The sequence below is a fragment of the Odocoileus virginianus genome, chromosome 17 (genome assembly GCF_023699985.2).
Source record: "Odocoileus virginianus isolate 20LAN1187 ecotype Illinois chromosome 17, Ovbor_1.2, whole genome shotgun sequence".
NCBI lineage: Eukaryota > Metazoa > Chordata > Mammalia > Artiodactyla > Cervidae > Odocoileus > Odocoileus virginianus.
In genome coordinates, this window is record NC_069690.1 from 18,840,356 (window position 1) to 18,866,608 (window position 26,253).

The 26,253-nt window shown below is 55.0% G+C and overlaps 1 protein-coding gene across 1 annotated transcript; it reads left to right on the forward strand.

Moving 5' to 3' along the window:
- Positions 1 to 9,650: 9,650 nt before the first annotated feature.
- On the forward strand, positions 9,651 to 24,221 carry FOXN1 (forkhead box N1). Its single transcript, XM_070478398.1, has 8 exons — positions 9,651 to 9,788; positions 10,199 to 10,657; positions 13,018 to 13,131; positions 15,076 to 15,206; positions 16,533 to 16,629; positions 20,063 to 20,270; positions 20,462 to 20,953; positions 22,659 to 24,221. The coding sequence occupies exons 1-8, from the start codon at positions 9,666 to 9,668 to the stop codon at positions 22,970 to 22,972; spliced, it is 1,938 nt and encodes a 645-aa protein (XP_070334499.1). The 5' UTR covers positions 9,651 to 9,665; the 3' UTR covers positions 22,973 to 24,221.
- Positions 24,222 to 26,253: the final 2,032 nt, after the last annotated feature.

Sequence of the window (26,253 nt, forward strand, 5' to 3'; positions counted from 1 at the left end):
ATCCTATCTGGATCTTAAAGACTAGATGCTGGTCAAGTACGAGTAAAGATGAGTTCAAGTACAACAAGACAAGTATGATGTCCAGATGGGTCTCTCGACCCTGCAGGTGTGTGTCCGGTGAAATGGGGAGATGAAGAATGCCCTCAGAGGGCCCCCAAGGGAGGCAGTGGCAGCTTTTGGGGGGGGATGCCAGGAACATAACCCATCCTATTAGGCAAGGCCAGGCCCAAGGCAAGGAGATGGACAAAAGCTAAAGCAAGAAAGCCTGCCAGGTTGTTTAGGAATGACTGCAGTTGTGAGCATCCCCGGGTCTCTACCCCGCCTGTGGTTCTTGCTTCGTCAGCTCAGATTAATGGGGCTGGGGAGAGAATTAGCTGAATCGTGATCTCTCAGGGAACTTGACTCTAGAGCTGGCTGTGAGTCACAGAGAAAAGGATACCCATGCTCCCATGCTACTCTAGAAGTTCCAGAGAGTGGGCACTCCTCAGGACCTGCCAGGATGCAACTGAGTTTCCCAGAGATCTGACCCTAACCCTCCACCCCATGCTCATGGGAGGATACATATGATCAGTCTACTTCAAGCCCTGCTTCCCAAGTCTGAAAGTACTGCTTCTGACAAACTATAGCCAACCTGGGCACCAACACACACACACACACACACACACACACACACACACACACTCCCAGAGTGGGGCGTGTCCCTGGAACCAGATTGCCCGGAGACAGTTGCAGATCCCACCTACACTTGTAAATTCCACAGCCTTGTCCCAGGCTACACCAGCCCATCAGTCTTGGAAGGCATAGGGTGTGCACGAGGATGCACACACACACAGAGCCCCGTGATTATAAAACCCAACTTTCAGACTCTCCACTTGGCATAAGCAGAGTGACTGCAGCAGTTTTCGCCATCAGAGGGGTCCCCAGCTCCCTCTGGGAGGAGTCCCTGAGCCCACACTGAACCTCAAGGAGCACGTGGTTTGGAGAAGAGGCTCAGCCTCTCTGGGCCTTCACATGGTCATGCCCAACCTGCCCAAGGTGGGAAGGGTTTTGGAGAGAAAGCTCTTTGGGATGACAATGCCAGGAGGATCCTTTGCACACGTGCTCTGGATGGTATTGGGGGAGGGGCATCACCAGTGTGTATTTGTCTTGTACTAGGTATGTATTATTAGTAGTGGCGACAGGATTAATATCCCTAATAATAGATCGGCAATAATGAGCAGTCCTTCTGATAATGATATGTACAGAGCATGAGAGGCCCCTGGCTCAAGGGATGGTAGGTTCCTGACTCATCTCATGCCCCCACTAAGGTGAATAGGCGGAAAGGGGTCTGGACCAGTTCTATGGAGAGCACCCAGGGAGGGGCAGACAGTTGAAGGGGCAAAGATCTCAGCCCCCACCTCTTTCCTTAAATCCTGTGGATCCAGGGTCCCAGGGGAAGAGGTGGGGGCACCATAAGATGGTGTTGGTTTATCTTCCTCAGAGAATTCTGGCATCCTGGTCTTCAGTCAGTCCCCAGGACAGCCGGGTGAGGTATGTAAGGCAAAAAAGATGATCCCATTTTAGAAAGGAGGAAATGAGGTTAATTTCTGTGACTAGTGCAGGCTGATGGCAGAGCTGGGAAAGGAGTTTCTGGGGTCCTTGATCAGAAGGACCCCCTGTGAGGGGAGAGGGGAGGCTTAGTGGCAGGAGGGGCATCTGAGATAATAAGTGCCAAGCTAGTGGATGAGGTGAAACAAGGCCCCAGTCATCCCTGTTGGTCTCACAGCTCATATCATCAGCTTCCAATCACCAGCAGAGCCAGTTACTAAAGTACCCACAGGAAATGGGACCACCAGGCTCAGCCCTGAGTGACTTGATTATGGGGGCAGGACTTCTGGAACACTGGATCACAGAGCTAATGGGTGCTCAGAGGATGGGCAACTCCAGCCCATCCCCCAGCCTGTTCCACTCTTTAGCCAGTGTGGCTGGAAGAAGCTCATTGTAAGGATGAAGGCCATATTTTATCATCTGTGAAAAATCCTCCTATTCCTTCCATCACTCCCCATCTCATCTTCCACTCTTGGATCCCTTCAACAGCTGGGCAGACTGAGGATTGGAAGGAACTTACTTTGGAAATCAGACCCCTGCTCTCTGTACACTGCCCTCCCCCCCCCCACCGAGGAGGATAAAGCAGGCAAACAGTGCCCAGCTCCCCGGTCAGGCCCCCAGGGGTTCTAGGTCACCTGGTCCACACACAAGTCCCTTGCCAGGCCTGTTCTCACCATCAGACCCAGTCATGCCTTTAAAAATTCCTGGGGAAGGTGGGGGATGGGGTTGCAGCTTCTCCCTAAATTGCCTGTGTAAGGGTCTCATGCTCTTGGAAACAAGAATTTTGCACTGTACACCACCCCCTCCCCACTCCTGCCCCAGCTAAACTTGGATGGCAAGGTGATTTTGCTTCTAGGAGCAACAGCCTCAGAGCTTGAACTCCAGAGTAGGTAGGAGGGAGGAAAAGACCATGAATGATAACCAGGACCAAACGTTTCCTGGGGGTTGGGAGTGTTTAGGTGGGAAGTATCTTAGAAAGGGTCACCTATGGACCCTAAGGAGAACCCAGTAGAGTCAGTCTCTCTGACTAGGTGGCCATAGCAGAGAGAAAACGGGGTCTGTTAGGCATGTCTCAGAGATGGATGGGAGCTTTGAAGAATAGCACTATTTATTTCCTGGAAACCAGCATCTCTTTCTTCCCCATATACTAAATGAGTATCCAGAGGCAGTTCAAAGACACCCATTAATATATCCCACTGTCCACTTATTCATCTCTCTGTCCATCTGTCCAGCTTCCCATCCAGTCATTTGTTCACCCATCAATTTGTCTGTCCATTGATCTGTCCATTTCATCCATCCATCTTTCCTTCCATTCATACACTTATCCCTCCCTCCATCCATCCGTCATTCATGAAGTCAAGCCGCAGTAGATCTCCCCAAGGTTGCTGGTAAGGGCCTGTGGTCCTGTGGCATTTATGGGGCATGTGACCTGCCTGCCTGGCCTGGGGAGGCAGCCCCGCCCCAGCCCTCAGGCAGGGGGCTGGTCCAGGCATGTGGGAGTATTTATACCTCGATGGAGGCTCCTGGGGAGTTGCTGGACTGAATGACTCCCCGAAGCCGTGATGGTGGCCATGGCCCAGAGCCTACTGTGAGTGCTTGGATTCAGTTCCTTTGGGGCCGGGGCGGGGTGGCAGGGCCTGGGAACCGGCTGGAGAGATGGGAAGCTGCCCATGGTGTTCAGGGATGGTAGGAAGGAAGGGGTACTGGGTAAAGGATAGAACAGGAAGCTGTTGGAGTTTGACACAAACAGCAAGGCTGGGATCCATCCTGGAGCAGGACTGAGTCCATTGCCACTTACTAGCTCTTGGCGAATGGCAGCAAGAAGAGGGCAGGAGGACTAAGATTACAAGAGAGATTAAGGTTAGATACCTGGAAGAAGTTCCAGGTCAGCCCCAGGCATGGAAGATGTTTCAAGTGCTTTTTCAGGACAGACATGCCGAGTGGTTCTCTAGGACCAGCCTATTTCCAGAGGCAGGGGAGTGACTGAAATGGCTGAAGGAAAGTCCTGGCTGGGGGGATGGGGATGACTCAGTCTCAGGTATCAGGGGTCAGATTTGAGGAAAGCACCCCAAGGGAGATGTGATAGCTCTTCATCCTTTGTTCTCCGCAACCACCGTCGTCGCACCCCCCCCCACCCCCCCACCCCCCCGCTCCACCCGCTGCCGTTTCCATCTGTAGCTGCTTCTCAGAGCACTTTAATCAGATCTCCAGGCAGGGGCAGCTGACCCACTTCCTGATACCAAGCCAGGGTCAAGAGCCAGAGTGGACAGGATTTTGACCTCAGAGCCTCCAACTTAGATGGGAGCAGCGGAGCTAGAAACCCCAGGCTCCCAGGATCCCAGGGTGCCCAGCCTCAGGAGTGGCCCCCGGGCCCTTCCCTGCCACCCCTACGAGGTAACTTCTGAACTACTCCAGGGGACCCCTCCCAGCAGCCAGGCGGGTGGAGCCCCGGGTGGGGCCACCGGCAGCAGTGGGCAAGGTCCCCACCCCTTGTAAAACATGCTGCCGCAGCCAGCAACAGAAACCATTAAGGCGGAACTCCACCATCTCCACCTCTCCCATAAAGGGCAGGTAGGAGCAGCCCGGGTGGGAGGGAGTGTAGAGAGAGCCCAGTGAGGGCCTTGAGTGTCCTCTGACTCAGCTGCCCACAGGGGGTACAGGGACAGACCCTCCCAAGGAAACTGCCAAACTTGCCCCCCACCCGCCACTCTGGCTTCCAGGAGTGAGCAAGGAAGCTGAGGTGTGCCTGAGGTGGGGCTGTGGCGCACAGTGGTTAAGCACCTAGCTTTGAAGCCGGTGTCTGAATCGTGGGGAGCATCATTTACTAGCTGAGTGAACTTGAGCAAGTCAGGTTAACCTCTCCGAGCCTCAGTTTCCTCATCTATAAAATGGGAGTGATAATACAACACCTCCTTTCTGGGGTGTAATAACTCACCCAGCTGTTCCTGGTCCCCGTGAGGATTTCCTTCCTCCCAAAGGAAGAGCAGAGATGAGGGCCCAGAGATGACAGCACTGTGGACCACATCCACATCCACAGGACCAGCTTCAGCATCTTTAGATACAAATGGTCCCAGCGTATCATTTTACTTGTAAGGAAACTAAGGACAGAAAGGGGAAGTGACTTGTCCATGGTCACAGAACCAGCAAACAGGGCTTTCCCTGACCCCTACCCCACAAATGTTCCCTCTGCCTTGACCCTGGGGTACTAAAAAAAGAGTCTCTGAGGGGTGGGTGCTGGGTACAAGAGGTAAAAGGCCTGGCTGTTTGCGAGAAGGACACAGAGCAGAGATGCCACCACAATGGTTGTTGATCCCACAATCATACTTACTGGGGAAATTTCTTCCTCATCATGCCTTCTATTCAGGTTAGAGGACTGTTTCTTTCTTACCTCTGACTCCAGAGAAGATCAAGTCTATTTAGTCCATCCCTACCCCAGCCCTCCCACTCTTGCAGGATCATAGAAGGAGGAGAAGTTCAGAGAGCAGAGGTTAGACAGAATACCTGGGTGCTAAACCGGTCTTCAGATGATGTTTTGCCAAGGTTGCATGCCTGAAGTGTGTTTGAGGGTGTTGTGGGACTCTTGAGGCCTGAGACTCAGGAGATATTTTCAGTTTTAACTGTTTGGTCCTGGGCATGTCATTCTCTCTGAGCCTCAATCTTCTACCCTGAAAAATGGGATTAATGACCTTTCTCTCCTACCGGTGGTATGTGATAAATATTCACCCACCAGCTCTCAAAAAAAAAAAAAAAAAAAAGGTGAGGGGTGTGGGGCGCTGATCTGTAGCATTTGCTAATTTCATTGGATAGATACTCCCACCACTGCCAATTTGAGGATTTGGGCCAATTTCACCAAAAGTGAATTGTACCATTGGCCCTAACAAGTCCATAGCAGCTGACTCCAACACACCGCTGCCTGCTACTCTCTGAGGCAAAGAGAGGATGAAACGAGAGAATAGAAACAAAAGTGCTTTGTAAACTGCCAAGTATTTTATAGACGTAGAGTTGTGAGTAGGAAAGTCCTCATGGTCAAAGGGATAGAGCACAGTCTACCAGCTGAAAGCCCTGGCCTAGCTCCAGCCCCAAAAGCGGGCAGGTTGTGAGTGGAGTGGCAAGTCCTGAGTGCCATCAGGGGCCTCCTAGGATCCGAGGAAGAAAGAGAGCTGACTGGACCTCCTGCGCTGGTTTGCTGATGAGATTTGCAGACAAACATCCCACTGTGCCCCCTGAAACTAAAGCAGGTAGGGTAAAGGTTAGTGTTCACTGAAAGATTCCTCCTGCAGGCAGAGGCCAGCACCCATCAGAGAGGACTCCTGGGGGAGCCGAAGCGAGAGTCACCCCCCTCTCTTCCTACTCTAATCCCTGGGAGTTTCTGCAGCCATTCTCCCTCAGGGGAATGGCTAAAATGACCTCTGAGGCCAGAGGGTCAGGAGGAGGGAAGTTCAGCCTCTGCCAATGCAGGAGGATGATGTCAGGGAGACACAGGCGAGAGGCAGGAAAGAGGAGTTCCTTCTCCTTTCCTGGTCCTCGCCCCCAGAGCTTATGCTTTAAAATACTCTGTCCCACTGTTAATTATTAATAATAGCTATCATTTATTGAGCACATACTATGCATTAAGCTATTTACAAGCAATATTTCATCTAACCTGCCAGAGAGGTATGTATTATTAGCTCTATTTTACAGATGAGGAAACTGAGGCCCATGGAAGGAAGTTGGGCAAGTTGCCTAACCAAAGTCCCACTGTTACTGGGATTCAAACCCAATCCTGACTCTAGAGTTTCCAAACTAGCTAATCCAGCTTTAGGAGCCCCCCTGGCTATTTGAGAAAAAGGTCAGAGGCCAAGGCAGCCTCACCTCCGTCTCCATAGTGAGTCCTTCGTTGGGCTGTACAGAAGTCCCCACCTCATATACACCAATGAAAGCCCCTCTGCCCAGCCCCTGAGGCAAAAGGACCCTTTGAAATGGCAGTTGGTGAAGGATCTCATCTTTCTGGGGGCTGTATGTCCTCAGGCAACTCACATAACCTCTCTGAACCTCCTTTCTCGTGTGTAGAACAGGATTTCAGCTGAGGCAATCAACAGGGTTTGTCATCAAATCAGGAGTCATCGTTTATAAAACCTACCCAGAGGAAACCCTGCACTGAGGCTCATCCAGGGACATCTATATCCTCAGTGCAAATCAAGACACTGGGCTCTGAACTCTGCCTAACCTCCCTGGTTCTTATCCTGTCCCTGGGAGCTTAGAGGAAGTGGGGTAGTGGTTTGACCAAGCCAGGATATGAAAGTCACGGCTGGGAACTGAAGCCTTCAGGTAAGGCCTCTGACTTACAGGAACTCGGCCTGGGCTACTGGTAACACCCCAGGACACTGGGGCTGCTGCCAGGATGAGGGGCAGACAGAGGCTGCAGGAGCCCTTCTGGGAAGGCCAGAACTTCCGCAGGAGGGGTGGCCCACTCTGAGTCTCAGAGAGACCTCCGCAGGTTCATGTCTCAGAGGAGCAGAGCCGGGGTCTGAACCCCCTGGGGCCAGGCCGAGTAAAGGTCAGGCAGACAGGGCCTGGCTACAAGGGCAGCTGTCATCTGGGAATGGGGTCGTTAGCCAGTCTCTCCAGGCCTGAAGCGGTGAGACCATCAGGGAAACTACAGTCTGGGGTCAGGAGCCACGGCCACATCTGGCCAATGAATCCAGATGTGCACGATACCTCCTTTCTACATGCCGGGCACCCGGTACACATCATGTCACTTAATCTTCATGACAGCCCTGTGAGGTGGGTCCCCAGGCCCCGTGATCACAGGAGCAAAGGGAGAAACAGAATCACACAGTTTCTCAAAGTCACCAAACCAGGAAAGAGACACACAGCTGGGACTCAAATTCAGGTTGTCCCCAATTCAGAGCCTTCGCTTTTTTTTTTTTTCTTGGTGCATTGCACCACATCGCTTGCAGGATCTTGGTTCCCTGACCAGGGATTGAACTCACGCCCTCAGCAATGAAAGAGCACAGTCCTCACCACTAAATCACCAGGGAATTCCCAAAACCTTTGCTCTTCACCACATGCTATTCTGCCTCCAAAGAGGAGAGCGACCACTACCCCATGTGTTACAAAGCCTGAGAACTGGGGGGAGGAAGGACCCCAGCCTTCTGTCAGGAGGGAATGGAGAAGGCCTTGGGAAAGCAGGTCTGGCCCAGGGCCAGGCGGGGCAGGCAGGCCCTAGCTGTCCAGGGCTTCCAGGTAGCAGGGGCCAGGCCGGGCGCTCAAGCAGAACCAGAGATGGGCTGCCCTGCCCCTCGGCCCGGGGCCTGCTCCACCGCGGTATCCAGTTACGGCCAGCTCGGCGCTTCCCCAGTCACGCCACATTTAGCTTTGCCGAGTGAGCAGCACCGGGACACAGAGAAGGGGCGGCAGGGACTCTTGAAGGGGCGGGAGAGCCTCCCCCAGCCCCCCACCTGGACCCCAGCTCCCAGCCCCCTCCCCCACTAGCCTCTAAGGGACTTCAGGCAAATGCCCTCTCTTCCTGGTCACCATTAGCCACTTGTCCAATGAAAGTGATCAGCCTGTTTAGTAAAGATGTACCAACCAACCCGAGGCAGGGCACACAGGGGGCCTCCGAGGCCAGCCCTCCCTCCCAGGGCTCCCGGGACAGCAAGGTGGGGGAAATGAAGTTGTCCTGCTCTGCCAGAGGGGGTCTTGGGTAGGTGTCAACCTCAGGCTTTTCTTGTTTGGCCCCCTAGCTCAGGCACCCCCACTCTGACCCCCACCAAGCAAAGAAACTAAGGGGAGCGTAGCTTCCAGAGTTGGCCAGATCTGGGTTCAAAACTTGACTCTATCAAGGATTGGCTAGGTGACTTGGGCCAGTCACGTAAACCCTCTGAACCTCAATTTCTTCATCTGGAAAATGGGATCAATAATGCACCTTCCTCACAGGATTAGTCTGACAAACCAATGAGAAAGTTCTAATCATTTACATAGTGGCCAGCCCAGTACAGGCCCTCAGCCCAGAGCAGGCCCTCAGCTCAGGGTAGACTTTCTCAGAGTTTACTCGGACAAAGAGGAATAAATTCAGGAGAAACTGCCCTTTGTAGGTGGTAGAGAAGGAAGGCAGAGAGCTGAGGTTACTAATAGTAAGAAACATATTAATTGTGCTATTAATAAGGAGAGCTGGCATTTATTGAGCACTTGCTATAGCTAGGCACTGTGCTCCTAGCTTCATGTGCTTGATTTCATTTAATCCCATATGCCCATGAGGGCGGCTCTCTCTCTCTCCCCTTGTTTTCGCAGATGATTGATGCTGAAGCTCAGAGCTTCGCTGACACAGCTAGCAAGGCAAGAAAAAGGCTGGCTTTGAGCTGAGTCTTTTTTTCTTATTTAATATTTATTTATTTACTTTTGGTTGCACTGGGTCTTAGTTGCAGCACGTGGGATCCTTTTTTAGGGTGTGCAGGTTCCTTTCTTGTTGTGGTACAGTCTTACTTGCCCCATGGCATGTGGGATCTTGGACCAGGGATTGAACCTGCGTCCCTTGCATTGGCAGAAGGATTCTTAACCACTGGACCACCAGGGACGTCCCTGAGCTGAGTCCTGTTAACGACTCGGCTATGCTGGACACAGAGTTCTCCTATAACTCTAGAATGTCTGAGCAGAAAGAGCCCTCACATGTCCTAGTGCAAGCCCCGAGTTTTTCGAATGGCGCTTCTAGAGCTCAGCAAGGGCAGCGGCCTGCACAAAGTCATAGGTACTTTGGAGTGTGACGGACGCAGCAGAAAACCCCAGCGGCCACACACTCCTCAGTGTCACACCAGACTCACGGGACCACCAGAATCCACGTCCTCGCAGGCTCCCAGCCTCTCCCTGAGTGTCTTTCACTGTCTGTCTCTCACACTGTTTATCTGCTTCCCTCTGTTTCTGATGTTTCTCTCGGCTTGTCTGTTTGTCTGTCTCTGTTTCTCTCTCTCATCCGACGTCTGGCTGGAGGCAGGGTCCCAACCCAGGGAGGGGGTGGGAGGGGCGGACTCGGGCTTGGTCAGCCCTGGACGCTGGTCCTCGCTCTCATCACAGCCGGCTTTCTTCGAGGCCAGGACTGGGTGATGGTGTCGCTACTCCCGCCACAATCTGACGTCACGCTGCCGGGCCCCACCAGGCTGGAGGGCGAGCCCCAAGGGGACTTCATGCAGGCACCGGGCCTCCCAGGCTCCCCCGCCCCGCAGAACGTAAGTACCTGGCACCTAGGCCTGGGCTGAGGCCAAGACCAGAGGGCCGCATGACAGCAGGTGGGCCATCACCCCCACCCCCCCCGGGACCTCCCTGCTTCTCTCTTGTCCTTTCTTCCAGCAAATGAGTACCCAGGGACTCCCAGATCCCGAAGTGTTGAGATCTGGGCCTCTGCTTGTCCCTTTGGTCCGGGACTTTCCCAGGGCAGGGCTGTGCATCCATCCTACTGGGGGTGACCCCGGGGTTCGAGCGGTGCGTCCTCATCAGATCGAGGCTTCCAAGGGCGGGTGAGGTCTCCCTCCTCCACCGGGGACTCCCCAGAGCTCAGCCACAGACCCTTTACCCTCGCACAGAGTCGGGTCTGGATCCAGCCTCCACTCATAGGCTGTCTACCCTCTGTCCACCCCAGAAGCACGCCGGCTTCAGCTGCTCATCTTTTGTGCCTGATGGCCCTCCAGAGCGGGAGTCCTCACTGCCCCCACACAGCCCCAGCATCGCATCACCAGACCCCGAGCAAGTCCACTGCCCTGCCGGCCCTGGCCCGGGCCCCTTCCGGCTCTCACCCTCAGACAAGTACCCCGGCTTCGGCTTTGAGGAGGGTCCAGCGAGCGGTCCCGGGCGCTTCCTCAAGGGCAGCCACGTGCCTTTCCACCCATACAAGCGACATTTCCATGAGGATGTCTTCCCTGAGGCCCAGACTGCCCTGGCCCTCGAAGGACACTCCTTTAAGACCCCGGGGGCTCTGGAGGCCTTTGAGGAGATCCCTGAGGATGTGGGGGAGGCTGAGGCCTTCCTGCCTGGCTTCCCTGCGGAGGTCTGGTGCAATGGGCTCCCATACCCCAACCAGGAGCACAGCCCCCAAGTCCTGGTGAGTACCAGCGCCAGCGCGCACCCCATCACCCCTGTGCCAATTCCCAGCACTCCAGAAAGTCTTCTGAAATCAAACTTTCTGCCATCCCTTTTCCAGACCTTTCTACTCAGGGTCAGTGTGCACCTGCAAGCTCAGAGAGTTGGGGTCTTTCAGCTTCATTCAGAGCCTCCAGATCAGCTGAGGAAGGGAATGCTGACCTGGCCCAGTGTCGAAGGGGTCAGGTCAGGGAGTCTGGTCAGATCCAGGGATGCTGGAAGCTCCCCAGAGGCTCCTGAGTCAGAATTCCTGCATGCAGCTTCTCTCAATTTAAAAGTCAAGAATCCCCAGCCAGACCTTCACACCCATATGTAAATGCGAGAAGAAAAACGCATTCCAGAGGCCGGGAGAAAGGGTTTAGGGAGGAGTCACAGTGCACAATGTTCTCCACTCCAGCATCAGCATGCAGAGTTGGGAGAGGACTTAAGTCTTCTCAAAGGACACTTCTGGGCCCCATTCTTTACCTAGAATGAGGCCTGGGTGTATTGATAGAAATACCTTGAAAGCATCTCAGATCAATATGTCCTTTCATAGCCATACCCATGAGCTCTGTGACCTTGGGCAAAGTCACTTAACCTCTCTGAGCCTCATCAGAAAGGTATACTTGCCAGCACCTACCCCATAGGTTTATTGCCTTGGGAAGAGGAAAACCCACTCCCAGTTGGGGTTGTGCCTACTCCAGATACAAGTATACTGGAGTGGGTTGCCATTTCCTGTTCCAGGGGATCTTCCCAACCCAGGGATCAAACATGCATCTCCTGCATGTCTCCTGCATTGCAGGCAGATTCTTTACCTCTGAGCCACCTGGGAAGCCCCATTCCATCAGTTACTGCCCTGTAAATGTCCAGGGTCGGCCTCTGGTCACTGTGCCAGATGTTTCCTTTCAAGTACGCTTTAATCCTTACAACAACCCTCCAAAGAGTTCCCACTACCTCCATTTTGCAGAAGAAGAAACTGAGGTCCCATAGAGACCAAGGAGAAGAACTCGGGCCCAGAGACCCACAGCAGGATGGTCGACTCGCTGAGTGACCTTGGGCACATCCCTTCCCTTCTATGGGCTCAGCCCCATCATTGGCCAAATGATAGGGTTGGACATAGTATTCATGGCCCTTCTAGGCCTGAGATTCTACGATTATGGATATCTCTGCATCAACCACCCCAGGGCACACCCAGGAAAGAGCTCACAGCTGATTTGACCCTCTGGGCCTAGATGCTGGTTCCCCAGGCCCCTGGTAACCCCAAGAAGAATGATCCACCTGCTCTTGGCCTTGTTAACCTTCAAGTCCCTAGCTGTGCTCTCTGTCTGGGTGCCTACTCAGGGTAGAGCTCTAGGCAAGTCCCTGGGGGTTCCACATGGGGCTCACAACCTGTGGGAAGCCAGGATCCGGCCCCCACCACCACCAGAAGCTGCAGACTCCCTCTGCCAGAGTGGGAAAGGGTACAAGGCTCCAGCAGACTAGCAACTAAGTAGACTCCTCAAGGGCTTTCCAGGAGGTACAAGCAGTAAAGAACCTGCCTGCCAATGCAGGAGACATAAGAGGCACCGGTTCAATCCCTGGGTTGGGAAGATCCCCTGGAGGAGGGCATGGCAACCCATTCCAGTATTCTTGCCTGGGAAATCCCACGGAGAGAGGAGCCTGGTGGGCTACGGTCCACAGGGTTGCAAAGAGTCAGACACGACTGAAGCAACTTAGCACACAGCACAGACTCCTCAGAACAGAGAGCAGAGGCTCTGAGTTGGGCGCGCCCAGAGCAGAGGGGACTCACTAGTCCCCTCCAGAGAATCTGCTAGATCTACCTTGGGCTTTGCAGAATAGGAAGTGGTAGGGCCTTGGGGGCCCCAGCTGGATCAGCCTGTCTGACCACTTCCTGTGCTCCCTCCCCATGGCTCTGCAGTGGAAATTCCAGAGCAGTGATCTTTTGAGGATCTGCTCTGAGGGGCTGGTGGTTCTGAACCAGGAAGCAGGTCCCGAGCCAGGCTTGGTGAGTGGGGTTATCCTTGTGTCATTCCAGGGTCCTCCCCCAGCTTCAGTGTGACTGACGACAAGTCTCCCACACTTGCCTGGATAGACCAGCCTCAGCCTCTCACTTGGAGGGAAGTGGGGAGTAGGGAGCACAATCAGTTCCAGCTCCAACTCCACCACTAACCTGCTGAGTTCCCTGGGGAAAATCCTTGCCCTCCTCTGTTCTCTTGTATTTGTCCTCCAGGAATAAGCTTTGCTAGAGGCAAAGGTGGAATTGCTTTTGTGTAAGGTTCAAGATGGATGATAGGAAAGAAGAAAGACAAGGTCCAGCCTGGTCATCTGTTTCTTTCCTTCCAGCAGGGGTCAGAAGTCAAGGTCAAGCCGCCAGCTCTGGAGAGTGGTCCGGGGATGTACTGTTACCAGCCCCCCTTGCAGCACATGTACTGTCCTTCCCAGCCCCCCTTCCACCAGGTGGGTCTGGGGCAGGTGGGCAATTTCCCCCAGGGTCTCAGGATATTATGTTCATGTGTGATGTGTGGGTGTGTATATGAGTGTATGCATGCACAGCTGGATGGGCAGGTAGGGGCAGCAGGGCCCTGAATCTCAGGCTGGGCCACCCAAGGTGGGGAACACGGGTTCACAGGAAGGGAAGCAATTGCCTTTCTCTCGGAGTGGGCGGGGCTTCTCTGAGACCCAGGCAGTGCCTGAGAGGTCTGGGCAAAGAGGGTGGGGCTGAGATTGGGGCAGGGCTGGATGGAACCAAAAACGGAAGAGAAAGAGGAGAACAAGACAAGGACTGAGCAAAGAGAAAAGGAGTTTAAGTGGGGTAACACACAGGCTGAACACCACAGAAACAACAGGCTCCTGCCTGGGTCAGCTACCATCTTGTTATGTGGCCTTGGCCTCAAAGTTCCCTTGAGCCTAGACAGGGTGGGACCAGTAGTGAGGCTAGGGGACCTTCCCCGTTGGAGGCTCCAAGTCCCCATCATCTTTGGCCTTCTCCCCCGTCTCCACGATCTCCTAGAGAAGGGAATGGCAACCCACTCCAGTATTCTTGCCTGGAGAATCCCATGGACAAAGGAGCCTGGCGGGCTACAGTCCATGGGGTCACAAAGAGTCGGACACGACTGACAGACTAACACTTTTTCCACTCCCCACCCCGCTGCTCAGCCTCAGCTCCTCCCGATTCACAGGATGCCAAGTAATTGCCCCACACTGGCATGGGACGGAGGTTTTTAAAAAAGAGAAAGAAAAGTGCCCCAGAGCAGCCAGGCAGCTCCCAGGAGTCACCGGGCAAGACAGAGCAAGTGGCTGCCCAGCGCCCAGCTCCATCCACCTGCAGCCTGGCACTGAGACAGGCCGTGCCTGTGGAGCAGGTTCTACTCCCAGCTCTTTGGCATTGGCCCCGATGTTGGCCAAGCCAGGGAGGCAGGCACGTGGGCGGGAGGGTGGTCAGACTGCTTGCTTTGTGGGGAGAAAGAAAGAGAAGGAGGGAAGCAGAGGGAACACGGGATCATCCTCACTCTGTGAGGAGCCTGGCTGGAGTGGCCCGGCCATCCTGAGGCTCATGGTCTGACCCAGGGTAGGGGTGTCCCTGAGGCAGCCTGGCCCAACAGGACTGAGCCACGGCAGGGCTCAGGGGCTACCAGGCCCTCGACGGCTTCGCCGTGTCCAGCTCTGTCCTGATCCCCTCTGTCTTCTGCACCCGCTCCCCGGACAAGATGGCCGCACCCAGGGCTTTATGGAGGCAGCAGAGAGGGTGACTCAGTCACTAAGTGTCTCTCGGTGACCTGGAAAGAGCACTTCAGCCTGGAGCAGATGGGGGAGTCAGAGTCTCCTACCCCCCTCTCACCCCCATAAAACACCATCCCTGGCAGCCACTCCCTTTGCTGTAAAAACCACCTCCTACCCTCACCTGCCCACCACCATGACCGGCCCTTTCAAAGAGCCACTGAAACTCGTAAAAGGGGCCAGTGCCCAGCAAACGCCCAGGCCGGACACCCCACTTCCGGCCCAAGCACTCCAGGAGATGCCAGGGAGGCCCGAAGCAGCTGCCCGAGAGGGTGCAGGGACCCGAGCTACCCCTCACATGTTCTAGTTCAGCTCCTGTCCTATCATCATGGCAACCAGGGTACCTAGAGGTCTGAGAGGAAGATGCTGAAGGAGGTTTTGAGACCTCTGAGATCCTGAATTCTGGAATGTGGATCTCCTCACAGGCCTTCCCAGGGCAGCCACATCCTTGGCCAGCCTCAGATAGCTCTGCCTTTGGGGCCCATGACCATGGGTGGCAGAACGCTTGAGAGAAGAATCTAGCTTCACTTCCTTCCCTGGATGTATATGAGTGGGGGGAGGGGGCTCCCTTCCTTGGGAAGACTGGTTACCGTGGCAACCACTCTGCCCCTTTGACCTCTACAGTACTCACCAGGTGGCAGCTGCTACCCTGTACCGTACCTGGGCTCCTCACACTATCCCTACCAGCGCATTGCACCCCAGACCAGCCCCGACGGGCACCAGCCCCTCTTCCCAAAACCCATTTACTCCTACAGGTAAGTTTCTCAGCACTTCTGGGGGAGCAGGAAGAGGGGTGAGAAGTCCCTGAGACATGGAATCCTTGAGGTGTTGGGGTAATGGTAGGGGGGTGGAAGACACACCCAGTAGACTTCCAAAGGATGCTAGAGAGAAGACTCCAGCGTGGGGGCAGGGGGCTTGACTAGCTCCCCTCTGAACTTTCGTCCATCCCTGGGGAGCCATGTCTGTGGCTCAGCTCAGCAGATGCTAGTGCCCCGGGGTGAGCCCGCTGGGTTCTAGCCTCCTGGGGCCCTGGGACTGAGAGTTTAGTGGGGGACGCTCCTCCCTTTCCCTTCCCTCTGCAGACTCAGAGAGAAGCCTCACCCCAAAGTGCCACCAGAAGTAAGCGAGGGGTGAGGTCTGCAGAGGTGGTTCAGTTACTCAGCATCTACCAGATCTGCTGCAGCGGCTCTGGGGCTGGGGTTGTAGGTGCCAGGCCACCAGCACCCCGCCCATCTGGGACCCCTTCCGTCTGAACTTTCACTCATCCGACCAACACTGATACTTGAGCTCCTGTGTGCCAGGCCTCACGTGGGGTCAGGGCATCAGCCAGGGTGAGCTCAGGAAATGGAAAAAGTACTTACACATTATCCAGGAGCACAGAGAAGGGGTTTGTGGAAGGCAGGATGGTGCACAGAAAATAGCACATGCAATCTTTGGAGCCCAGTAGAGCCAGGTTCAAGTCCAGGTTCCGAATTTACTAGCTGTGAAACCTCAGGCAAGTGACTTAATCTTTCTAAGCCTCTGTTTATTCATATTAAAAAAAAACAAAAAAAACAAAAAAAAAACTGCCGTATTCAGGCCTTTGGATAGATTAAGTGAGAGAATATGCTTGGCACATTGTAGGGGCTCAAATAACCTTAGTTCCCTCCCTTACGATCCAATATTCAAGCAATTGGCTGAGGGCTGACTGATAATGACAACGTCCATTTAATGAGAGCCTTCTATATGCTAGGCAGCATCCTTAATCTTCACGACTCTGAGGTAGCTATTACTTTCTTCACTTCAAAGCTGAGGAAACTGAGGCTCAGAGAGGCTAAGGCACTCACCCAAGGTCACACAGCTAGTGAGTGACTAAAGCCAAGAGTGCAAGCCAGCTCTCTCAGATGCCACAAAACCCTCGAATATCAGTAATTCCTAACTTCAGTGGATACTTTCTCATTCCGTCTCCTCTCGACTGCCTCTCACCCATGAATTCTGCAGCAGGCTCTTCTTTCTTAACTGTTCCAGCCAGGGTAGGAGGGTGGGGGAAGACTCCAGGCCCGATCAGAGGTTCCAACTCTCAGAGCTTTCTCTGCCTTCAGCATCCTCATCTTCATGGCCCTTAAGAACAGTAAAACTGGGAGCCTTCCTGTCAGCGAGATCTACAATTTTATGACGGAGCACTTTCCTTACTTCAAGGTGAGCCCCAAATCCACCCCACCCCACCACCCCCAAGTCCTGGGGCAAGCCAGACCTCTCTGGAACCAGAAGATACCATTGGGAGGTGGGAGATGCGTTTGAATGAAAGCCAAGAGAGAGTGTGCCCTCCCACCACACGCTTCCCTTTGTCTGCCCTTCAGAAGGACAGTTCTGTGTGGGCAACAGAGAGCTCAAGCCATTCACCAGAGGTCACCCAGCAGGCTGGAGTCAGACCTCATGCTGGTGGAAGATGGACATGGCAACTTGATAGGCTTCAAGGAACATCCACCTACCCCAAACTGGGGGACAGAGCTTGGGAAGAAATAAGAGGCTGTTCCCACTGCTGCCCCCAGGATGCTGTGGGACTGAGGAATTTGGGTAGGAGCTGGCCAGCCAAGGTGACCCAGGATGCTGGGGCTGCAGAACTCATTGCCTTCCTGGGAGAGATTAGGATCTGCCTCCGTGGGCGTCAGACTCAGCTGCAGTTGTGCCAGAAAGTGGGGTGTTGGCTTCACAGTTTTAGAGTGTCCTAGGGAGCTGGCTGTTTCACCTGACCTTCCCACGGACAGGATCTAGTCTCTTTTGACCACAGAAGGGGCTTCTGGGGCTCTACCAGATTCTTTCCCTACAGGCAAGACAAGCACCCTTCTCTCTCCATTTGTTCAAGGCCAAACAGCAGGTGGGATCTCTCGCTGCTGGCTCAGGCTTTCTGGCTTCCCACTTCCCTTGTCCGCAGGCTCCCCAGGCCCTCCAACAAAAACCCCTCCTTCTGGGGTGGGTGCAGGGGAAGTCAGAGCTTGTGTATGAGGAGTGCCTTCTCCAAGGCCTGAAACCTAATGGATATGGTCTCACCTGCTGTCCGGGCAAAGGACAGGAGCTGAGACCCAAGTAATCCAGAACTCAGCTCCACCCACCAGCGGCTGATTTCTGACCCCACCATCTTCCCAGCTGTGCTGTCTGGGGATAATTTGAGGTTGATATTCAGACAAGGGGCTTTCCTGATGGTTCAGTGGTATAGAATCCACCTGCCAGTGCAGGTTCAATTCCTGGCTCCAGAAGATTCCTTGGAGGAGGGTATGGCAACCCACTCCAGTATTCTTGCCTGAGAAATCCCATGGGCAGAGGAGCCTGACCGGGCTATAGTCCTGGGGTCACAAAGAGTGGGACACAACTTAGCAACTGAACAAGGATTCCAACAAGTTCGGACTTGCTGAGCTGCCACCGAATGACGAATGGGCAAGATGGCCAGAGTTCTGGCCAAGAACGAAAAAGCATGGTCATCCATCAGAGCTTCTGGAAGGGAGAGGAGCAAGGAGGAGAGTTGGCACTGGTATTCAAGCAGCATCACAGCTGGTATCCAGGGCTTACCCTCTAAATCCTGGCATGTCAGGGGGCCAAAGTCTCATTGACCTGTAAAGCTTTTAGAGTGTCCCCTAAGGCTTCAAGGAGTCAGGCCGGAGAGAGGGAAGTGGGGGAGGGCCCTGCCCCATTCCTCTCAGCTTTTCCTCCTTGCCAACTCCCAGCCTGGCCCCCAGCCCCTCCCTACATCTCATCTTCCTGGCTTAATTATTTTTCCTGGGAGCCGTGTAATCCCTGTTTTATGGGGCTGAGGAGTGAAGAGGTCTAACTGCTTTTTTTTTTTTTTTGGTTCCAGTTGTTGTTCTTAGCCAGTTGCATCACTCCCTCCCTCCCAAGTTTACATTTGACTTCAGAGAGAAACCATCTGTGAGGATGGGACGGGCCCCAGGTGGTAAAGACAAGCCGGTGGGGTGACCTGGGCAGGGCCCTTAGTTAGGGAACAGAGCTGGAGTCTGGCTCTGTCCCTGCCTCCTTATATGATCTCGGCCTGGACCCTTTCTTCTCTGGACCTCAGTTTCCCAGTCTGTAAAATGGTCAGATTGGACCAGTAGGCACACAGATTCCTTCCAGCTCTGACAAATCCCCTCCGACACACCTAAGGAAAGAATTCAGAGATCCTCTCCCCACCTCTAGCTCTCATTCCCCAGTTGAAGGTAATTTTTCTGGGCTAGGACTGAGTGGCCCTGGGGTGGGCAGCACTCATGCCCAAGGCAGCCGAGATGGGCGTCCTGAAGCCCTTTGAGTCAGCGGTGTGGGACGGGGCAAGTTCTAGCCACTGGACATAATTGCTAGTGCTGACCATCCCTCTTCCAAACAGGAAGCGGCTGGGGTGGGGGCTGCTCTGGCATCCCAAAGTCACAGGTTTATGGGGCTGTAAAGGGCCCGGTGCCCATTAACTCTGCCCACCGGGCCACACAGCCTTGACTCCTCGTAGGGACTGCTGAAGGAGTTGAAGGTGAATCCCTAGCTGTCTGGTCTGGTGGCTTAAGAGTCTTCTCTCATGACCCTGGGAGCTTTGGGGGTCATCTCAACCAGACCCCTGACCCAGGCCAGTGGCCCCTAGGGAAGGCTTCAGCCGATCCTGCCAACCACTTGCAGCAGCGCTGGCATCGGGGCCCAGTTCTGCTGGACGTGATTCAGCCTGGCTGCTTCCTGGGGCAAGCGAGCTGGGGAGGAGGGAGTGGCTGCCCCTCATTAGGCAGAAACGGTGAGCTGGAAGGGAGAGGGGCCGGGGGGGTGAGGGCACAGAAGGACCTCACCAGGCAGAGCGGGTGCTCTGCCCACAGTCACCCCTGCTGGGCCCAGGACTGTCACAGAGCCTGGAAGAGAGCTCTGGAGGCGGGAGGGGTGCGGGGGGAGGGTGCCCAGTGGCACCCCCACCACCGCCTCTCACCCGACTGAGTCAGCCTAATGGTTTTTACAACCCTCCCTGGGCACAATTACTGCACTGGTGGCATGACCAGGCCTCCTAATGGGTGTTTATTCTGTTGGCACGAGCATCCCCCGCCTGAGGGCTGGCCTCCCCACCAGGGCACGCCCCCCAGGCACACACATGTAAACACCCACACACACATACAATCATGGATACCCACACACACCCCCAGAGAGACTTTCTCACACACACACCTCCTTAGCAAGACACACATGTCCTCACACTCAGAGGAATTCACGGACCCACACCCCGGAGTCAAGCTTACAGCAGGGAGACACAGCCCCAGAGAGCTCAGAGGGCAAGGCCTTCTGCACAGAGGGGTCCAAGCACAGGCCTGGAGACCCAGCAGGGAGTGGTCCAGCCCCAGGTCGGGGAGGACCTCCTCCTTAGCACCCACCAGCTCCTCCTGCATGAATCACCTCGACAGTCCTCTGAAGGGCATGGGGTAGGATGGAGGTAGATTTTAGGTGCTAATAACTGACTGAGGTTCTTGCCCATCCCTGCCCCACTACTGATGGGACTGAGAGTGGGCTGGCTCCTGAGGAGCATGACAAGCCCCAGAGTGGGTGGCAGTTGTGTGCCCAGGCAGCCAAGGCTTTTCCTGACCCCTGCCTGAATTCGTGTCTTGCTCTGCTCTGGCAGACAGCGCCTGATGGCTGGAAGAATTCTGTCCGCCACAACCTGTCTCTTAACAAGTGCTTCGAGAAGGTAGAGAACAAATCGGGAAGTTCCTCTCGTAAGGGCTGCCTGTGGGCCCTGAATCCGGCCAAGATTGACAAGATGCAGGAGGAGCTGCAGAAGTGGAAAAGGAAAGACCCCATCGCCGTGCGCAAGAGCATGGCCAAGCCAGGTGAGGCTGCCAGCCAGTGGGGTGGACCCGGGGTGCCCAGAGCCAAAAAATTAAAGTAAGAGTTGGGGTGGTGAGAAAAGCTGGGCAACGGAAAGCTGATGAATAAGGAAAGGGCCTGAATGTGCTTCCAAGGCTGGGAGCGATGGTGGGGGAAAGGAGGTCTCACAGTGTCCTCTCTTGGGCCTTTTCAGAGGAGTTGGACAGCCTCATTGGAGACAAGAGGGAGAAGCTGGGCTCCCCACTGCTCGGCTGCCCACCCCCTGGGCTGGCAGGTTCCGGCTCCATCCAGCCCCTGGCACCTCCAGCGGGGCTCTCCCAGCCGCTGCACTCAATCCATCCAGCTCCGGGCCCCATTCCTGGCAAGAACCCCCTGCAGGACCTACTTGGGGGGCACGCGCCCTCCTGCTATTCGCAGACATACTCGCACCTCTCGCCGGGCCTGGCCCCTCCTGGACCTCCGCAGTCATTGTTCCCACAGCCAGATGGGCATCTAGAGCTGCGGGCCCAGCCAGGCACCCCCCAGGACTCGCCTCTGCCTGCCCACACCCCACCTAGCCACAGTGCCAAGCTGCTCGCTGAACCTTCCCCAGCCAGGACCATGCATGACACCCTGCTGCCAGACGGAGACCTTGGCACTGACCTGGACGCCATCAATCCCTCTCTAACCGACTTTGACTTCCAGGGTGAGCTGGGGGTGGGAAGGGGAGGTGGGACAGGCCTGCAGAGGGGCAGCTGGTAGTGTGGCCCGGGCCATCTCAGTCTCCAGGTTGCAGCCTGCTAACTGCTGGATTTCCAGAGCAGAGAAAGCCCAGAGCTGGGGAATGGGTGGTGGTGGTGAAGGGTCAAAGAGGAATATTCTTGCCCCTATCTCCCTCCTCCTAGGTGCCCTTGAATGGGTTCCAACTGACCTAACACCAAACCACTCTCAGCTCTGGGCTGAGAGTGCCCGGGAGAGCCCGGGTCTTGGGAAGCTACTGTTAGAGACAGACAGCTAGAGCCTCATCCCCCTCCAGAAGTGGGGAGCCAGGCTCAACAGCCTCAGAAGAAGATATAGACCAGGGGTGCGTGCCCCCCAAGTACCTTCAGAAGAAGACACAGGCTGGAAAGGGGCCAATGGTCTATTCCATAGTTGATTGTGAGCAACAGAGATTCTGAACCATTCCAGAAGCGACTATATTTTTGGAGTTCATCACCTAATGCAGAAGAATGAGAGGGATCTTTCCCCAGAAGGGAAGGCCAAGGAGCTAAGCAGGTCCCAGGAAGAGAATCTGTCTCTTCCATTCCATCTCACCTGCTGCATCTCTGCCTGTGGCCAACCCCACCCATTCCCATCTAATCTCCAGGGCACCCCCAGGCCCTGGTACTGGCCACAGGAGCTTTGAAGGAGGGTGCTGACCCAGGCCTCAGACCCTCTGTGTGCCCTGGGGTAGGGGCCATCCACAAGCAGGTGGGGGCAGCTGACCCTCGGAGATCTCCCAGTCTGATGAGGAGAGAGCCCAGGTCTTGGGAAGCTACTCTTAGAGAAAGGCAACTAGAGCCGCAGCTCCCTCCAGAAGTGGGGAGCCGGGCTCCACAGACTCAGAAGAAGCTATAGATATGTGGGCTACCATAAACATTTACCTGAGCCCTACTGGCATCATGTGAGGCACTTTACATGCACTCTCTCACGTGGGCCTATAGGGTAGGAGGGATTATTCAACCCATTTCACAGATGTGCATCATGGTTAAGTAACTTATTCAAGGTCACTGAGCTAGAAAGAAGGAGAGTTAGCATTGGAAACCAGGCAGCCAGTCTTGGGTTTAGTTCAGACCCCTTCCTCCAGACCCTGAAGCCCTGATCCCCAGGCCCTGGCCGGCCACAATGCAGGTCACACCACACAGAGAAAGATCGGGTGCAGCATAGTTTGCACCCCAGAGTCGGTGCTTCCCGGTGGGGAGCACCTCCCGGCAGGGCTTTGTTCCTTTTCCTTGGGCCCTGCAACAGAGGAGCCCAACCAGCTCACTGGATGCCGCGGCGCATTACTGGAAGATCCTTGGTCTGGGCTGCACAGTCACCTTCCTTGGGAACCTGGACAAGAGCTAGGGTGAATGTACAGCATCTGCATCAACCCTTCCAACAGGCAGCTCTTAAATCTTTGACCACTCCCCCATCCCCCAAAAAAGAGCCACAGAGTTCTTCTGGGCTATGGCATTCACACTGTCCTACATGGGAGGAGGATTCAGAGAGGTTTAGCAACTGCCTGGGATCACAGAGTTAGTGCCAAAGGCCTGCTCTCCAATCAGTGTTACCCCAGTCCTGCTCTCTAAAGAGCATGTGAGAGCGTGGGGTGGGAGGCAGACAGGGCTCCTTGGTGCCTCCCAGTGATGCCTGTTTTCTCCCCCAAATAGGAAACCTATGGGAACAGCTGAAGGATGACAGCTTGGCCCTTGACCCCTTGGTACTGGTGACCTCATCACCAACATCGTCTTCAGTGCCGCCAGCTCCCCCTCCCTGCTATCCCCCTGGGCCCTGTCTGGCCGAGACCGGCAGTGGGACAGGCGACTTGGCACCCCCAGGCAACGGGGGCTCTGGGGCACTGGGTGACCTGCATCTCACCACCCTCTACTCGGCCTTCATGGAGCTGGAGCCCACACCTCCCGCGGCCCCTGCTGGCCCCTCTGTGTACCTCAGCCCCAGCTCCAAGCCCATGGCCCTGGCCTGAGCAATGCCCTGCAGCAGCTCCAGCCTTTGCTTGGCCTGGAAGTCCCAGCCGGCCGCCCATGTCGGGCTCACCTTAAAGGTCAAGGAAGGAAACACACTCCCTGTCCCCTGTGTTACAAAGCCAACTTGGCTGTTAGCTGGCAGCTGGAGGTGAAGTCACCACCCAGGATTCTGCCCCTCGCACATTTCTACCACGTGGTACACCAGCTCCTGCCCAGGGATCCTGGAGAGCAAGTGTCTGGGCAAGAAGAAAATGCATTCTCCATGGCTCACACTCATCCACACTTAGGCTCTCGTGCACATGTGCACAGGCACACACACACACACACACACACACACACACAGAGTTATGCAGACATACACCCACTCACCTTATATCCAGAGGAATCAGAACTACATCACAGACTTCATTGGGGGGCAGCTGAGAGCTGAAGGCTTTGGTTATCAGAAGCTCAGGGCCCCCAGCCAGGTCCAAGACCACCCTGGAACCCTCTTCTGATGTCCATGTTCTCTGCAGGCCTGCCCCCCTCCAGGAGTGATCTTTCCCAGAAGCCCCCTATATTTATTCTCCCATCTTCATCCCAACAGCCCATCGAGAAGGAGGAGATATGGAGCTTCTCCCCAAGTTGTCTATGGGCCCCCAAGAGGGTGCTGATATTCACAGCACCCACCCTGCCAGGCTCTCAACCTGTCCTCAACTTAAGCTCTATCTGGCTTCCCCCGGGGGATGACACACAGGTGGGGCAATGTCCGCCCCAGGACCAAACTGAGCCCAGTTCCGACACAAAGTGTTTGGAAAAACCCTTGCCCTCGGAAACTTGAAAGTGTCCTTTTGTCCCAGCCCTGGATGCAGGAAAGGCCCCTCCAGGTCACTATAGTCACCCCTGAGAACTTCATGTAGTTTAGGTCCCAGCTTATGAATACTTCAGACAGCCTGGGCAGTTAGGGAGGGAACTCTAGTTCAGGCTGATGGGGGAGCACCCGTGCCCCCTCTCTTTGACTGCTGGGCAGGCCCAGGATACCCCTGGAGCAAGGGGATGTGACTTGCTTGCCCACTGTGTCCTGAGAGCCCAACCCACACCAAGTAGGCTGAAGCTCCCACTTCAGCCTACCCGGGGCCTGAGGCTGACAAGAACACCCCCCACCCCGCCAAGGTTGGGCCCAGGCTCAGATGAGACACAAGCAAAACCCCTGATGGCCTGCCACTGTTCCCTGTCCTGGAACAATAAAGCAAATGCCTTGTGGTCTCAGCTACCAAGCCTTCATTTCTAGACCTCCCCTCTGTGGGGCAAAAAGGTCGGGACACACTGACTGTGATTCCAGATTCCCTGGGCCTGTGATCTTACTCAACCCTCACCCAGAACTGGGAAGTTTCAATTTGAAGAATGAGGCATCTCAGAGGACTTCTGAACAGCAAAGGGAGGACAAGGGGATGAGGTGTGGGGGGAGCATCTCTTCCCAGGAGAACTTCCTGAAGGATCGAAAGCAGCAGCTGCCCTGTCCAGAGGGAGGGAGGGAGGGAGGGTGTAGGTACCCTCCCCCACATCCCTTCCTCCTGAGATCTGTCCCTTCCTCAGCCTCCATCACACTAAGAAGGGGTCACTTCCCTATCCAGACTGTGCCTTTCCGCCCCCATCTTTCCCCGACTGGGCTCTGGGTTCCACAGGTGACATGAACGAAAGAGCAGGGTGCTGTGTGCCCTGCTGGCCCTGGAGGGTGGTCTCTGGAGGGTCAGGGCCCACTCAGTCCCACCAGGCAGGCTGCTGTCACCAAACAGCACCCTGGGAGGCAGCCCCACACTCGGCCTGAATGGGGATGGGGCAAGTGTGGGAGCCAAAAGCTTATCCATGGGCCTTGGACCTCGATCTCAGAGCAGACATGGGTGGACCCTCTGCTTAGAAAGTTTTCCCAGGGGCCAGGGCCTGGGGGCAGCCAATGCCACCTACCCTGGCCAGAGGACATAATTGCAGAGGATCCCATAATAGAACCCTACCCTCCACCAGCACGCTCCCTCCCAGAGGCTCTAAGGCTGGGGCCAGAGCTAGAGGGATGCAGGGGTGGGGTGGGGTGAAGGCATGGCCAGCCAGTGTGCCCAAGACGAAGAACCCCCCCTCCACCCGGACCCAGCCCAGCCCTGGGGTATAGGAAATGGTGAAGGCTCTCTGTCAAGCCCCCAGCTCGGGGCAACCGCAGGCCTGTGTCTTGATATCCAAACCCCCAAGAGCAGAGTGAGTGTTTCATGCGAGAACTTTACTGGGACCCACTTCCTTGCTTCAGAACCTCGGACCCTGGAGGCTCAGACAACCTCCTCTACACTTCCATCCCCGGCAGCTGGAGGCCGTCAGTCCAACCTCAATTTTGGGCCCATTCGGCACACATGTAAGTGAGCTTGCCCCTGTGCAAGTAAGACAGGTGGCAAGTAGATAAGCCGTGGGGTCTCATGTTTCTTCATTTGTAACCAGACTGGCCCTTGGACTAAAAACTGGGCAGAAAAACAAAACACAACATAACAAAAAGCAACTGGGTGGCCGCGGCTATCGGAACTGAGCCCCACACTTCTGCTCATATGCTGCCCCCTGCTGGCCACTCATCATGTGTTCGCCCACCGTTCAGAGAGGAATTGTTTGCATGGATCCAGGGTCTGAAAGTTCTGTTTGTGACAAATTAACCCTTTTTTTCCGTCTAGTCAAGGCTATGGTTTTTCCAGTGGTCATGTATGGATGTGAGAGTTGGACTGTGAAGAAAGCTGAGCGCCAAAAAATTGATGCTTTTGAACTGTGGTGTTAGAGAGGACTCGAGAGTCCCTTGGACTGCAAGGAGATCCAATCAGTCCATCCTAGAGGAGATCAGTCCTGGGTGTTCATTGGAAGGACTGATGCTGAAGCTGAAACTCCAATACTTTGGCCACCTCATGCAAAGAGTTGACTCACTGGAAAAGACCCTGATGCTGGGAGGGATTGGGGGCAGGAGGAGAAGGGGATGACAGAGGATGAGATGGCTGGATGGCATCACCGACTCGATGGGCATGAGTTTGAGTAAACTCCGGGAGTTTGTGATGGACAGGGAGGCCTGGTGTGCTGCGATTCATGGGGTCTCAAAGAGTCGGACACGACTGAGCAATTGAACTGAACTGAACTGAACTCTTTTAACTTCTCAGGTTTAGGGGCTATAAACCTGAGGGTTCTAAAACCAGTTAGAATTCATGAGTCCATGAACTTGGATAAAGAAATTTCACCTTCATTTTCACTCATCTCTACCTTGAATTTAGCATGTCCCTCGATT

What these genes read in the sequence shown, in the direction of transcription:
- FOXN1 (XM_070478398.1), top strand. Translation starts at nt 9,666, where the DNA reads ATGGTGTCGCTACTCCCGCCACAATCTGACGTCACGCTGCCGGGCCCC. An exon ending in AGCACAGCCCCCAAGTCCTG is followed by an intron (nt 10,658 to 13,017) that starts GTGAGTACCAGC and finishes CTTTCCTTCCAG; the next exon opens with CAGGGGTCAGAAGTCAAGGT. An exon ending in AACCGACTTTGACTTCCAGG is followed by an intron (nt 20,954 to 22,658) that starts GTGAGCTGGGGG and finishes TCCCCCAAATAG; the next exon opens with GAAACCTATGGGAACAGCTG.